We start from the raw sequence: 15,407 nt of genomic DNA on the forward strand, positions 1-15,407 counted from the left end.
TAAGGCGCTCAGCCCGGCGGCAGGGGCGGGGGTTGGAGGGAGCGGCAGGGACGCCCCAGAGAGGCCCTGGGCGCCGAGGAACCAGCAGAAACGGAGGCCAGTGCCGCTGTGGGCCTGTGCAGCGGCAGGGGGAAAGGACTGGAAGCTTGGGATGGCCGCGAGGCTGGGAGGGACGCCGGGGAAGGACCCTGGCCTCCAGCCTGGAGGAGAGAGGCAGCCCCTGGAGGGTCCTGGGCGGGGGAGGAGGGTGGGTGGGCGGCGTGGATGCAGGGAGACTGGCCCGGGTTGGGTCCTCGGAGCGGCCGCGAGGCGGGGGGCAGGGGCGGCAGCGGGAGCGCGCTCAGGGGCTCCCCCATCACCAGCCCCGGCACCGCTTGCCTCCTGAGTCCTCCCTGGCGCTTCCAGTCGGGGACTCCCGTGTGCCCAGGGCCCCGCCTCTGGCAGCCCGCCCTGCCCTTGGTGTGCCCAGAGGCTCAGCGTTCCCCTCCGCCCTGCTCCCCCGTCCCGAAGCCCCCCCTCTGCCCTACGTCACACTCTGTCTCCAAGTCAATGCATTTCTGCCTTTCGACAGTGTCGCTGCCATCGGGCTACAAACAGATGGTGTCTCCCACCTTAAGGAATTTTAGAACCCTTCACCCGCTAACATGGCTGTTGTCAAAGAGTTTAAAAACAGACCCTGGGAGGCCGTGGAGGGCGTGGAACACTCCCGCATTGTTGGCAGGAATATGAAGTGGGGCAGCCGCCTTGGAAGAGAGTTCGTTGGTTTCTCAGGAAGTTAAATGTAGAATTACCATATAACCCGTCAGTCCCACTCCTGGGTATATTTCCAGCAGAACGGAACGCCGGGGTTCAAGCGGATGATTGCACACCGGCGTGCATCGCAAGCATTATTCACAACAGCCGAAAGGTGGAGGCAGCCCAAGTGCCTGTCCACAGATGAATGGAAAACCCAAATGTGTCTGTCCACGTGATGGAACACTATACAGCCACTAAAAAAGCATGAAGCTCTGACACACGCTACGTGGATGAACCCTGAAGACACGGTGCGTGAACTAAGTCAGACACAAGAGGACGTTGTCTGGCTCCGCTTGTGTGAAATACCTTGAATGCGCACGGCTGTGGAGTACAGGTTCCGGCGGGTGGGGAGTTCAGGCATGGCCGGGGCAGAGCCTCTGTGGGGTCATGGACAGGGGAAAGGGTGGCGTGACGTTGTGAGGGTGAGCAGTCCCCCTGAATTACGTGCTTGGGAGAGGCTAGGGGGGAGTGTTTAGGTTGCATAGCTGTTTCCACAAGTGAAAAGAGAGCGTGGACTAGAGAGGCAACGACAGTGAGTACAAAGCTGGTCCTAGACTGGATCTGATCATGGGAGGGGAAATGCCCCGAGTGGACATTATTGGGACAACTGGGAAAATCTTTATGTCGGTGTTGAAGCTCTTGAACTTGACGACCGTACAGCAGGGGGTTGCACGCGTGAGTGTCCTCCTCCTTCGGAAGTGTCCCGGGCAGTAGGACGTATTCAAGGAGCATGATGTCTAAAACCTACTCTCAATGTTTAGAGTGTAGAGAGACCGGTACCTAGAGAGGACGCTGTCACAGGCGCGGCACAATGTTAAAACTGGCGGATCTGGGCATGGGGGGCAGGCCTGTTTGAGTTCTCTATACGGGTCTTGTATGACTTTTGCAGCTGTCCTGCAACTTTGAAATTATTTCAAAACAAAAAGTTAAAAAAAATTAAGAACAAAAAGCCTGCTCCCTGAGCCTAAAGTTGTTCTACCTATAGCCTCACAGGTCTGTCCCCCATTTAAAGAAAATGGCGATCCCCTCGCCCCTCAGCCCCCCTGGCCGAAGAACCCCATGTGGGCAGACTGCCATTCCGGGCACCCCAGAGCCCCTCTTCCAGGTGCAGCCCTGGTCGTCGTCACAGCATCCTGCACAGCTGCGACCACTGGCAACTGATGACCTCGCCCTGCCCCCCTGCCCCCAGCCCTGAACGTGGGGACACAGAGGCGGGCCTGCCTGCAGGGCTCTCACCAGCCAGCAGGGCTCTCTCGCAGGACCCCTGAGCACCTGCTGGGCCCCCCGAGGGGCAAGACCCCCCACACACACACACTCTAGCCCCCAACCTGGAGCGGCCAGAGCCATCCCCCTCCACGTTCCAGCCTCCAGGACCTGCAGGCACCCCCCCTCCCCGAGAGCCGACACAACACACTGCTCTTGTCTCACCCACGTGGCCACCAGAGGCGTCTCCGGAGCAGGGCACCCAGAGGGTGCCTCAAAGGCTAAGGTGCTGTCCTGCAGGCTGAGGACCAACCAGCCTCGAGGTGCCGACAGGAAACCCAAGGCCCCGGGAGAGGCCCAGGGCTGGGAGCGCACCGGGGCCCCCGGTCTGCTGCCACCTGCCCAGGCCGCTGACCACTGCCCTGCACCCTGGGGCCCGGAAACCAGCTCAGCTGCGTGCACCTGATGTCAGGCGAGCGTCATAAAGCAAGCGTCACAAGAGTGACACGAGGCCTCCCAGGTCGCCAGCCCTGTCCCGTGGCCCTCACCGATTTGGCCACGCACCAGGGTTGTGATTCACCCAGAGCAAACAGCAGCTTATGCCAGCAGGGATTCGCCAACGCTCGCTCTGTTTATTCTTCTATCTGCAAATAACGCCCCTCCGGGAGGGGGGCAACCGGTGAAAGTAGGGGCAGGTGGGTGGGGCTGCTTGTGGCGCGGAGGTCAGAGCTGTTCTCACGTGGCTGAGGTGGGCTCACCCGTTCCAATCTCTTCTGATCACCTGCCAGGGGTCCAAGTGGTCCCCTCTTTGTCCCCCCATGCACCAGGGACATCAGGTGGTTCTCAGAGCAGTTCTCAGCCAGTGATCCCCCTCCCCCTCCCTAGGGGTGTCTGGGGATGGCGGAGACCCTCCTGGTCCTCCCAGCGGAGGAGGGAACTTGTGCCCAGGGGGCGGAGGCCAGGGGCGCCACTCGACAAGAGACAAGACAGAGCCGCTGCACTGGGGTTTTAACTGATTTTATTCTAGACTTTCCACGTTTTGTTTTCTGCTGGAAACATGCCGGTGACCGGTCCGTGGCGGGGAGCAGCGCCCATCGGGGCCCGGCAGCACCACCGGCGCCCACGCCAGACGCCCAGCCCCGCCGCCCGCTGCGGCCTCGCCCTGCCCCACTGCCCCGCAAGGCTCCCGTTTGGTTTGGACGTAGATACCGCAGCTGCAATGGTTATGAGGTAAGCACATGCAGAGCTCCTGGGGTGGGGGCGCCCCGGGCCCGCCGACGGCCCCCCTGGGCGCACAGGCGGTGCCCATCCTCGGGTGCGGCAGTGCAGCCAGCCGCCTGGAGCTTCAGAGTGTCTGTAAGTTAGCGCTATGCTATAGTGAACGAAACAGAGCACCGGGGCATCAAGGGGTGACAGCGCCCCGAGTTTAACAGAGTCCGGAAGAGCCCAACCGTCCCGATGACCGAGTCCCAAGGATACAGCACCAGGGTGGCGCGCCAAGACGCACGGGGTACGTCACAATGCAACTTTCGCGGCCAACTGCAAAGATCGATACAGCTTTGATGACGAGTGTGATGAGAAACCTCAGATCAGATTCCAAGGGGACAGAGGCGGGGAGAAGGCGACGTCCGCCGAAGCAGGAGGCCACGGGCCAGCGGAACTGACCCCCCCGGACCTACGTACACGCGGCTAAGTGAAGCATGAGGTATTGTGAAACAGGAGCCTTTTTGGAATAGAGCAGTAATCACATTAAGTCAAAATTGATCACATTAAAAAAAAAGAATCTACACACAAAAATTGGCATCCGTAATACAATTTCCTATGAGAAAATTAAAATCCTAGAACATGGCAGTAATATGACATTGTAAAACAAAACAAAAAAACTGATCCTCCAATAGCAGCAAAACAAGGTGAAACAGAGAAGCGTGTGAATTTGTCTCCAAACCGTGCCGGGAAATCATAGATAGCAGCGCAGTAAGAAAACCAAGCGGCAGCCTGCCTTTCCACGTGGTCACCTGCCAGCAGCGATCCTGCTCTGCTTGCCCACACCTGCACGTGCTCTCTCCCACCCTCAGCGCTCTCGTCACTTCCCTTCAACACTTCCTAAATGATCATCACAAAAAAGTACTGAGCCGAGATGTGCAAATTGTCTACTTGTGGCTGAATTTCTCTCCAACAGGAGGGGGGCAGGGGATGAGAACCTCAGAACTGAACTTGTTTTAAGTACTAACTTCCCACGGAACTGATGTCTTTGAGAAATGCCCAACAGGGCCAAATCCATGTCTTGGTGTGGTTTTCCTTACTTTTGTTCTCTTCCTGGTCTATAAGGAAGGACCCATCTTTTACAAAACCACGTCAAATCTGCAACGTCAAGGCAGAAAGGTTTCTGTGTTTTTCCATCAAGGGGAGACTGCATTACTTTATTAATCATACTGGCCTTATGAACTTCCTCGGCAATAAATATTCTTTTCAGCCTTAACTATAAATTATATATTTTTAGTGTTTAAAACCTTCAGGTGTAAAACATCTAAAGTTAATCCTTAAACTACGTGTTGTCTAGGTCAACCTTGAAGGCACTACTTTCAAACATGAGTTGGCACCAAAGATTTCTAAATTTCGGCTTTTCTACGGGAAAGGAAAGGAACAGATCCTGGCAATGTGGGAATGCAAATTTTTCTCTCTTTAATGGAACACAGCCTTCAAAATTATCCCCTTCCACTAACACCGTACTGACATGTCCTTGACTTTGCCATCCTCCTTGCACCCAATTATGTAACTATTCCCAAACCATTCCATTAAAAAAAACAACTGTCCTTTCCCCACCCTCCCAGGAGATAAGCAAAGACATTTCCTAGAACTACTATTAGACTGAAAGTGCTTTGAAATGGAATGGTTTTAGAATATTGAGGGAAATTTTTTAAAAAAGGAGCTATGGAATTAACTCAGATGTAAGCAGGCTGCAAGTCTGTTTTGGGTGAAAAACCAGCGTTTCATAAGCAGGTTAACTACAAAAATAGGAAGATTATAAAAATAGAATATATTACGTTGCTATTCTATTTCTCTTTCTAGTAGCGTGTGGTGGGGGAGCTGGCTTTTCCCAGCGCCAGGGCGCCGTCAAGCGTTCACGGGCCTAAGGATGCACTTGCGACGATGACAAACGCTACGCCGCCCGCATCGGGGCTCACAGCAGCCATTGCTAAGGGGAAGAGGTTACACGCCTACCTACAAAAATAAAAAAAGCAAGAACAAATGAATTATAAAGTGGCTACATGCACAAGCAAGCAAGATACACAGATTCTACAACAGTGTTAAAGCCTTGCTTTTTAGGGAAAGCACAAGAATATGATTTTCTATCTATAACACTCTTCTACTTTAAAAATGGTGTGTTGCATTTTTCTATTTTTTTTCAATGTTTTTATGCTTTTTTTTTTTTAAAAAAAAACAACAGCCACACAATCAAATCTAATCTAATCCTCCCCTGCAGAGGCTTCCTTTGTGTTAATGCTTATTCTACTCTAACAACACGGAGGCACAAACATTAATATAAAAACTAGTTGATTATTGGGGTATAAAATCCTCTATTTCTGTAGCACAACCCCCACCCCCCCCAACTTCGCGTTATGCAAAGACTATTTTTTTTTCTTTTTTTTTTTCCTACAGTTTTCTGGGGGTAATTTTTCTCTTTTGCTTATTAAGTCATAGATGGAAGGGACAAAGAGCAAAGGAAAAAACAAGAGGGATGACGCTTTCCCTTCTGGGAGGAAAGTGTCCCCGGCACGGCACGGTCTGGCCTGGCCGGGGAGCACCGGGCAGACTCCTTTCCCGGGGGCGGGGGCGCCCCCGTCGTCGTCGCGGTGCTGGTCGCTGCTCTGCGGACCAGCGGGGGCGGCGCCCAGCGGGCGCCCTCAGATGCTCACGTCGCGCACGTCGGTGGGTGTGCAGGACAAGTCCACCTCCTCCTGCTCCTCCTCCTCCTCCTCCTCCTCCGCGGCCTTGGGGTCCAAGCTCTGGCGCGCCTGGCGCAGGCTCGACTCGAGCAGGGCCTCGATCTGCTCCTGGCAGGCGCGGAGGCAGTCCTGGGCGAGACAGGGGCAGGGGGCGCAGAGGCGGGCATGAGGGGGCGCCAGCCGCCGGGAAGGGTTCTGTAAGAGCAAGGTGAACCCGAAGCCCGCCCCTCACACCTGGCGACGGAAGATGTGGGGGCTGCTCCCCCAAACCCAGGGGTGCCCCCCACCAGCCCCCAGCCCTGGACCAAAGGCCTGCCTGCCACCTGTCGAGTGCCAGCCGCCTACCCCGCGTCTCCACGGCCTGTCCCGGTCCCCGGACGCGCCCTGGTCTCCACCACCCCGCCCAGGCCTGGAAGCCCCCGGCATCAGCCTCTTCCCGCCGCTACCCTGCCACGGCTACAGCGCCCACGTCCACCACCAGACCGGCTGGCATGGAGAACGGACGCTCAGGAGACAGAAGGCGCTGGAAATGCCACCTCACTGGGCTCAGGCTCCTGGAGCAAGGTCTCCTTTTGGTAGAGACCACACTGCATTTCCAGTGGGGTCCCAGCACCTAGGGGCTTCCGTCTGAGCCCACGAGGGGCGGCCTGAGCTCCTGCTAGACCCCAGCAGGGCCCACTGAGCTCCCAAGTGGACGGGCTGAAGAGACCCTGCATGGCCCAGGCCAGGGGGGGCAGCCGTGCGAATCCGTGGAGTGGCCCTGGGCCTTCGGGGAGCCCTTCCCGATGTTTTAACTAGATGACACAGCAGGTGAAGGCAGGGCACGCGTCTCCCTTTTATGGATAAGGAAACGGGGCCCAGACCGATGCCACCCGAGTCCCAAGGTCTGGCATCCTCTGTACCTGCAGTACCCAGCAACGGCCGTTTACTGGCGCCCCCACAGGCCAGTGGCTTTGCCCGGTGAGACCCGGGCTCCAGGGCCCGTCCTGTCATTTGCCCCCACTCCGCCCGGGAAGGCACCTGGTGGCCGACTCCCTCACAGCCCACAGGCTCAGCAAGACTTCCAGGGCCTCTGGGTGAGAACGCAGCACCCTCTCCCTCTGCCAAAGATGACCACCGAGGGTGAGCCCTTGGTGGGGAGCATGCCCGAAAGGTGACCGGAGGTCAGGCTGTGCGCCCCGGGCAGGTGGACGCAGCCGGGGCCCGGCGGGCTCCAGGAAGTCCTGACACCCAGCAGGGGACACCCACCCACGCGAGGGAAGGAAGATGCGCTGGCGACCAAAGCAGTGGCCGCCGCAGGCTTTTCTGAGTCTGGGCTCAGCTCCCGCCCTCACCGGAGACCCAGGCAAACCAAACCGACTTCAGCCTCAGTTCATCTTGTGCCCGCGTGCCAGCTGCGCGGCACTGTGCTTCAGATCTGACGAAGACAGAACCTCCTGGAAACGGGGACGGTGCGGTAATTTTCTGGCGCTGTCTCTAGACAGCACGTTGCCCAGGCTGTGGTGCCAGCACCCTACCCTTTGCGGGGGAGACCAACGGTTGGCTCAGGTGCAGAGTTTGGAATCCAACGCCACCCAGAAATGCCTTGGGACCGAGGGCGCGTCTCCAGGACCACTTCCTTGCTGGGCTCGGCCAGGCTCGGCAGCGTCTCCAAGCACAAAGTTGCAGGAAGCTGACCCCCAGCAGCCCGGCAAGGACGGGGCACCCCTCACCCTGGCACTCAGTTGGGCCACCCTCTCCCCAAACCCTGAGCCTAGGCATGGGGGGGGTCCCCACTTCCAGGGGCTGTACCAGAACCCTGAGCAGCTGAGCGCGCCCTCCACCCTCGACAGAGCTCCCCCTTTCCTTCCCTGGAATTCCAGCTGGGACCCCCGCCCAGGTGCTCTGGGCTAGACCACCGCAGGGTGGCCTCAGCAGGCCTCCCCACCCCCCAACCTGAGCCCCCAAGTCAGTCCTGAGGCTGACCCCTGACCCCCCAACCTCTGCGGGCTAATTTGGTAAAATGCCATAAACGCTTGTAATTGTCATTTTAATCCTGTCTTTTAAAAAAGGGAAGAATGGAGAGTAAGACAATGGCATTTGGAAGAGGAGCCGGGGCCTGGGGGGCTGGCGGGCAGCAGCCTCTCAAGGGCGGCCTGTAAAAAGCAAGGTTGTCTATTTGACTCATTGCAGGGCCCCTCGAGACCTCACAGGAGCCCTCTGAAAGCCTCTATTTACTGACCATCCACATTGTCACCCAAACAAAGCTCACCCAGCCCGACTCCACACACCATTAGGACATGGACCAGTGACCCAGGGGAGGGTCTGTGGCCCGCCTGCTCCGCCAGCCCCAGGGGGACGTGAGAATCCCGTTTCCAGAGGCGCCCCCCGTAGGAGTGGACAAGGACTAGCCCCCCAATGCCCCCCCATTTCCCCGGGTCGGGAGCAGTCACCTCTGGGGGGACGATCTGCAGACAGGGATGGCCACTTACGGGGTCACACTTGATCACTTTGGAGAGGAAGTGAGCGAGGCAGTGGTAGGACAGGGAGCCGCCGGCGCTTTCCAGGTGCAGGCCCTGCACGGCGGCCACCACGCTGCCCGCAGCCACCATGGAGGGTGGGTTGGAAATGAACTTGACGTCTGTGGGCAGAGAGAACGGGCAATGTGGGTGGGTGGGGGAGACGGTGCATGTGGATGTGGGAGATGCCCCCTGAACCCTCGTGGGGCGTGGGTACCGCCCAGCACAGCTGCTGATCAGGCCCCCTCCCAGCGCTGGCCAGGCCTGGGACAGCGGCTCGGGGGACAACGGAGGCGCACGTCAGTTTGCACCCATCTGAGGCTCCCTGCACATTCCCAGCCTTGATGCTGGGAAGGGCGGTAGCTGGGGGCTTCAGCATTTACACGTAACAGCGTAAACCCCTTCAGCCTCAGCAGAGCAAATTCAAGCAGCCAGGGGACCTGGGCACCCGGGGCGGGGTGGGGGGCTGGGGACAGGGCAGGGGGACCTCACACTGAATGAGACCATAGAAGAGAGCGCCCTTTTCAGTGGGCCTTTGTCCGGCCCTCAGCTCACAGGACTGCCGCCCTACTGGCTGGCGCAAGGCCTCTTCTGGGCCATGGACACCACAATTTCAGTGACTCAGTGTCTCCCCCAAATTAGGGACGGATGCTTGGCTACTATACAGACACCTCTGGAAGGCTGGACCAGCCAGGGGCACAGCCAGCCGGAAAATGGGGCTTCACGGCGGTGCAGCGGCTGCTCCCGCCCAGCCTGACTCGGCCCCCTGCAGCCAAGGGCCCTGGCTCAGGCCTCTCCCCTCTCAGGTGGCTTCCCAGGGACCCTCTGGCACAGCCCTCCCCTGGGCACCTCTGTATGTAAAAGCCTGAAATGGTAAAGCTCCACCAGGTGCCTACCCCTCCCCCAAGCCTCCCCGCGGGAGCCATCAACATGCCTGCTCCCCGACACAGGGACACCCCAAAACCACCAGCGTGGGGTGAAGACCCCCAGCTAATTAGTGGTCAGGACCACCTACCCTTTCTCCAAGGGCTGTAAGCAGACGTGCAGCCCGCCTCGCCCCTCGTCCTGGAGGTGGACAAGTGGAAAGGACTCTTAGACGGAGAGGCCACAGCCACCACCCCAGGCTAGCACCCTGGATTGCCTTTTTGTCGCCCTCCACAAGGAATCCTGGTGGCGGGGGGCAGGAATCCCAGCATTTAATCAGGGCCCTCCCTGGGCTGCAGCTGGAAGCCCCCCAAGAGTGTGGCATCTTTGTCAGGCGTCTGCAGCCCTGCCAAGGGCCCAGGAACGGGGGCTCGGGCGGGAGCACAGGGAGGTGTCCCTGTCATGTAGCCCCAGAGAATGGACAACCTGGGCCTGGCTAAGGGGTGCTGGGAAGGGCAGGTGTCCTGATGGGGAGACAAAGCCGGCTTCCGGGCATGCCCCCGAGGACGCCAGGTGGCCTCTAACAGGAACAATTCCCCCCGGGCGAGCCAGGGCCACGTGACACCACGCCGGCGGGCAGCCACAGACCGGTGTGTACTGACCCTGGGGGGACACCGGGACCCCATCCCCCTCGTCCTCTGGCCGCAGCAGCAGGGGAAGGGGCTCACCAGCGGGGGGCGCCGTGCCGACCCGCGCCAAGGGGTTGGGCCCAAGTGTGCGCTCACTGCCAACGGCGCAGGGGACAGTGTGTCGCCCCTCCCTAACCCAGCGCAGGACCAGGCTCTGCGCGCGCGTGCACACGCAGCAGCCGAGAGCCCGTGGGCGGGCGCTGCGGAGAGCACCCCAAGACCGCGCCCTGGCGCCTCGAGACGGCACAGTCCTCTTCCCGGAGCATGGCAGCTGTCATGAGGGCACAGATGGGGCTTTGGCGGGAGCAGGGCCCCAGCGGGCGCCCTTCCCCCCCAGGCCCACCCTGGAGTTAACATCGCGGCTGGAAACGCTGGGCACCCCCGATGGACTGGAGCCGCGGCTGCCCCTGGGCTGGGCCGGGGGTGCTGGCCACTTAGACAACACACCAGGAGATGGGGCGGCTGTACCGCCAGCAGCTGAGCGCCCCATCTCAGCCCGCTGGCACCCTCCGAACCCCGTGCACCCCCCCAATTGCAACCCCCCGCCTCTGGCGGGGTAGGGCAGCCGCCTCCCAGGGGTCGCAGGGGGCTCCAGGCCCAGCAGTGCCCTCCTGGGCGGGGGGGCGTGCCAGAAGCCTGCCTGGGTCCGTCTCCAGGAGCTCCGGCGTTTCCCTGAAACCACTTTCACCTCCATAAAAGGCTGCCTGGGAGTCTCCAGAGGCCCCGCTCCTCGGTGCGCCCCAGCCAGAGAACGCCTCCCTGCTCGGCGCAGGGCGAGGCCGGGCGGCCGGCAGGAGGCTCCCCCGCTCTCGGGCCAGGGGGCAGAACGCCCGGGGGAGGGCATCCCCGCCCCTAAATCCATCCGGCCCCACGACGTTCTTGGCTGCCCATCCCCCCACACGCCTGGCTGATTAGAGCTCAGAGGAAGGGACGGTGCCTTGAGGGCAGTGGAAAGGGGGGGCAGGAAAGCCAGTATCTCCCCAGCTCTACTCTACAACCGTGGGGACCCCCAGGATGCCAGGACTGGGGGCTCTGCCCCTTTGGGGAAAGCCAAAAACTTTGGTCTTTGATGCCAGCCCCTCTTCTGGACCTCAAGTTACCCAGAGTGGGGCCCCCCACGTGGGGAAACAGGCCTGATGGGAGGCCGCAGGCCACAGCAGGGCTGGGCAGGAGGGGGGCTTCCCTCCACCAGGGGGGTCAATTCCAGCAGCCAGACATGAGAGGAAAGGGGTCACTGCGGACGAGAGCAGGCTGGGGCGAAGAGGGGCCCGCGCTGTGCATCCGCCACACTCAGCTCCCGAAGTCTGGGGTGACAGTGCAGGGAGGGGCCTGGGGGGAGCACTGCTAGTGGGGGGCAGGCCGGGCCCCTCGCGGCCAAGGGCGGCAGCTGGCATCGGGCTGTCCCCCAGCCCCTCCCAGGGCTGTGCGAAGCCCCCGCCAGGGCCTCAGGCCGCAGTGCGCCTCTGTGCCCGGGAGCCTCTGCGCCCTGCCCCCGCGCGCCCCCGCGCACGTGGTGCAGGCCCTGCCGGCTGGCTGGGGCTCCCCACCCCGGTAGGCGCCCCTGGCAGGTGGCCCAGCCCCAGAGGCCGGGAGGGGGGCCCCGCGGCCCGGGCTCCTTGAGGACACGGGGAGGGCCGGCCGTGGAGTGGGGGAGGCGGCGGGCTGGGCCGCCAAGGTAAACCCCTTCCAGCCTGGAGCGGCCACGGCCAGGCGCGCCCGGCACGGGGAGCTGGCCCTGGGCACCCGGGAACGGGATGGTGGCCGCGGCCAATCTCGGCGGCGTGGCCCCAGGAGAGGGCGACACCTCCCTCTCGGGCCAGCCTTCCTAGACAAAGGCTCCAACCCCAGCCCTCTGTTCTCTAGGGCAGGGAAAGAGGGGTGCTCCCGAGAGCAGGATGGGGATCTGGGGAGCAACTCGGATGGGGATAGCTGGGCTCAGAGGCAGAGAGACAGGGTGCAGCTGCCCAGCGAGGCGCTCTGGGCTCGGGGCATCCGCCTGGGGACTCTGGGGCCTGGGGGAGGGGCTGGTGGGCGCCGGCCCCGCCCTACCTGTGGCACACAGAGCGACGAACGTCTGCGCATGTTTGCGAATGATCTGTTTGTTCTCCTCGGCCACCGGCATTTTGGAGAGGAAGTGTTCAATGAAATCGTGCGGGGTCGTGGCCGCCAGGTTCCACTTGAGCTTGTTCACCAGAAGCAGCTCCATTTGCTGGGGGCGGCGGGGGGCGCAAAACAAGACAGACAGAGGGCCCCCAGGTCAGCCGCCGGCCCGGGCCAGCGCCCCGTGCGCGCTGCAGCTCCGGGGGTGAGAGGTGTCGAGGGGTCCGGGAAGTGGGGGGGGGACAGCACGCGATCTCAGATCAAAACAGGGAAGGGGCCGCGTGAAAAGGCTGCCGCTCTCATGCTCATTAAGCCAACTGTTTGCAAGTGGAGACAAAAAGACCTCCCACCATCTGGAACGAAAGGCCCTTATTAATTAGCGCGGGCCGCCCGCGCGCGCCACCACCGCTAGGGGGCGCGCGCCGCCCACTTTCCGGTCATGCCGCGGGGCGCAAACGTGGTCCCAGCCAGAGGGACAGCGGGATGGGGGGCGGCGGGCGGCGAGGTCCGGGGGCGCCTGGGACTCCGCCGCCTCCTCCTTCAAGAGGAGCCCCGGGGCGGTGTGGCCCTCCTCCCCTGGGGAAGAGGATCTGTCAGTGCTGGGCCGGGACCCCTGCCACCTGCAGCTAATGGGGTGCCTGTGGGCGGCGGGGGACCCCGTGGGTACCAGCAGCTCGTCGGGACGGATGGAGTTGTCAGTGTAGATGCACAGCTTCTCGGCCGTCAGCGGGATGGTCTCCTTCATCTTGGAGGCCACGAACATGCAGGCGGCCCCCAGCAGCTGCAGGCGGCTCTTTTTCACGGGCTCCAGCGACAGGAAGCGGTCCAGATAGTTCATGGCCAAGGGGAAGACCTCCTCCTCGCACTTCTGCTCCTCGCAGACCTGTCGGAGCATCGGGTGGGGTGGGGTGGGGGAGGGGGCTGAGACCGCCGCCGCCGGGACGCGCAGGACCCCTTCCCGGGACCCGGCACTGTCACCTCGCTCGCCCTGGGCGGCCGGTTCCCGAGGGCGGAGAGGGCCAGGGCAGGGGGCGGCAGAAGCTCGCGCTGAGCGCCCCCCCGCTCCTGCGTGTCCCCGGCTCCCACCCACCCCGAAACTGAAAGGGAAAGTCCCTGCGTAGGCTGGCATGGTCGCGACGGGAGCCGGCACGGCTGCGGCGCGCGCGGTGGCGCGGTCTGCCCAGCCCGTGCGACCCCGGCCCGCGTAGGGGTCCGGGAGCGCGCCTGGCCCCGGGTCCGCCAAGAAATGGGGTGCGGGGCCGCGGGGCTGGGCGCCGCGCTCGCCGCGCGGGCGAGACACAAAGGTGGCGTCCCAGGCCGCCGCGCCGCATTTCCCCAGACGTCATCTTTTCAAAAAATATTTAAAAATATAAAAAAAATAACTGGCTCCATAAAAACCCCCTGGAAATGACCCTCGGACGGTCCTTTACCTAGTCCACGATTCGGGAGCTAGCCTCAGGCTCCAGGGAGAGCCCCAGGAATTCAAATTTGGGGTGCCCCCCTCCCCCTAGGCGCGGGCGCCGTTTCCCTCTCGCGAGGGCAGCACGCCGCACTTTCAAAAATTATTTAAAAATACTTGCGGCCCCCCAGGCACCCATCATAGGTCTGAAAATGTGCTCCAGGCCCCCAGCTCGCTGTGGGCAGCACCCCCCGAGCCGACACTCATCCAGACGAGGGTTAATACCGGGCGTCTTGGGGGCCACGCGACCTTGCAGCCCGGCATGCTCTCCGGCCCAGACTGGCCGTGCGGGGCGCCCCGGGGCTCGCCGCTTGAACAAAGGGGACCCCCTTCCCGATTGGGGATCCCCCAAAACTGCCAGCGCTCGGTCCCCGCGCCCCTCCCGCCGGCCGCTGCGGCGGCCCCAGAGCCTTGCCGGTCGCTCCCCGCCCCCACCCTCCCCCCAATTATTAATAAACACTTTTGCTTTGCAATAAAAGAACAAAGATGGCGCATAATACTGGCACGGGCGGCCCTTGCATACGTGTACATGGGTATTAATTATAAAATCAAATCTATACCCCCTCTCTCTCCCACGAGCCGGCGGCTCCGGGCCGCCGCGGCCGGGAGAGGAGGCGCAGGGAGACTCCGGCGCAGGCTGGGGCTGCTTGGTGACGGCCCAGGAGGGGGGCCACCAAAGGCGCCCGGCCTGCCCACCCGCACCCTCGGGCCCACTCTGGGCACCGACTTTCCCCGATGGCACCCTTCACCCGACCAACACTCTCCCCCCACTACGCTCCGGGAGGAAAGGGACTTTCTAACTCCCCCACCCCCATTTCTTCCTCGGTCAAAAGCCACCCACGCTATCGATTTATTTGGAAAATACCGACTCCTAGCAACACCCCGGCAAACTTCATAGTCGGGGTGCGAGAGTGGAGGGGGGACAGGCGAGGGGCACAGCCTCTGGGCCACACGTCGCGGGGAAGTCTCAAGGAAGAGCCGCCCTTCGGGGCGGCCACGCACCTCCAGCATCCAGGTGGCCACGATCTTGCGCATGGACGGCAGGATCTCCTTCTGCACGCACTTGAAGTAGGACACGGAGGGCGCGCAGGTCTCCTCGGCCTTGAGCATGGCCTGCAGCACCCGGTCGTTGAGGAGGTTGGTGTCGGGGTACGCGCGGCGGATGGCCTCCACCTCGCAGCACAGGAGCTGATGTTCCATGCTGCCGGCTCTGCTCGGGTGCCTGGGACGCGGTGGGTTCCGGGCTGGGCGCGCGCGCTCGGTGTCCTCTCCTGCCTGCCCCGCGCTCCCTCGCCCTCTTCTGCCCCTCGCAGGAGCGCCGCGGACGCTGCTGCTCGCTGCTGCTGCGCCGACAGCCCTCTGGAGGCTCCAGGACTTTGCAACTTCCAACAAAACTCCCCTGTAGTCCCTGTGACGTTACTGTTGTTAAGCAGAGATCAAAGCCGGGCAGAGAATGGGCGCGGGAGGGGGGGTGGGGACGGGGGCGGGCGCAGGGGGAGGGGGCGCGGGCGCCGAGCGCCGGGGAGCCGCGGGCTGCAGAGCCCCAGAGCCATCCCCGAGGCGTCGCGCCTGCCCCGCGGCGGAGTTTCCCCCGAAGCCGGGTTTTCATAGAAATGCAAATCGCCCCGCGGCTGCCTTTCTCCCCGCCGGGCCAGAGGGGTGCAGTAGGGTCGGTCCCCCCAGCGTGGGTCGCTGGGCTTTGGGGGTGGCGGGTGGAGGTGGCTCTGCAGAGGGGGTCAACTAAGAGGGCGGGCAGGCCACACGCAGCCGGGGGAAACCGCCTAGAGGAGGGTCCCCGGGGCTCGGCGACACCCTGTATCCCGGCGGAGAGAACGCCACGAGGGCACCCACG

General features: G+C 62.2%; 1 protein-coding gene across 5 annotated transcripts; it reads right to left on the minus strand.

Moving 5' to 3' along the window:
* Window positions 1–2,999: 2,999 nt before the first annotated feature.
* LOC101420648 (G1/S-specific cyclin-D1) lies at window positions 3,000–14,981 on the minus strand. Of its 5 annotated transcripts, none has more exons than XM_058305009.2 (5): window positions 14,558–14,980; window positions 12,764–12,979; window positions 12,046–12,205; window positions 8,378–8,565; window positions 3,000–6,074 (listed from the first exon to the last, which is right to left on the minus strand). In XM_058305009.2, the coding sequence occupies exons 1-5, from the start codon at window positions 14,753–14,755 to the stop codon at window positions 5,904–5,906; spliced, it is 933 nt and encodes a 310-aa protein (XP_058160992.1). In that variant the 5' UTR covers window positions 14,756–14,980; the 3' UTR covers window positions 3,000–5,903. The 5 variants fall into 5 exon arrangements, with proteins under 5 accessions (XP_058160992.1, XP_058160993.1, XP_058160996.1 ...); XM_058305010.2 differs by having other exon boundaries at window positions 8,417–8,565; window positions 14,558–14,978; XM_058305013.2 differs by lacking the exon at window positions 14,558–14,980 and adding an exon at window positions 13,781–13,863.
* Window positions 14,982–15,407: the final 426 nt, after the last annotated feature.

This window comes from Dasypus novemcinctus, chromosome 10 (genome assembly GCF_030445035.2).
Source record: "Dasypus novemcinctus isolate mDasNov1 chromosome 10, mDasNov1.1.hap2, whole genome shotgun sequence".
Classification (NCBI taxonomy): domain Eukaryota; kingdom Metazoa; phylum Chordata; class Mammalia; order Cingulata; family Dasypodidae; genus Dasypus; species Dasypus novemcinctus.

Bases quoted from the DNA above. Each gene is read 5' to 3' on its own strand.
- LOC101420648 (XM_058305009.2), bottom strand. From the start codon at position 14,755: ATGGAACATCAGCTCCTGTGCTGCGAGGTGGAGGCCATCCGCCGCGCG. The intron at 8,566-12,045 runs GTAGGGCGGGGC...CTCTGCCCACAG, and splicing joins CGTCGCTCTGTGTGCCACAG to ACGTCAAGTTCATTTCCAAC. The intron at 6,075-8,377 runs GTGACTGCTCCC...TGTCTCGCCCAG, and splicing joins TGCAGATCGTCCCCCCAGAG to GACTGCCTCCGCGCCTGCCA.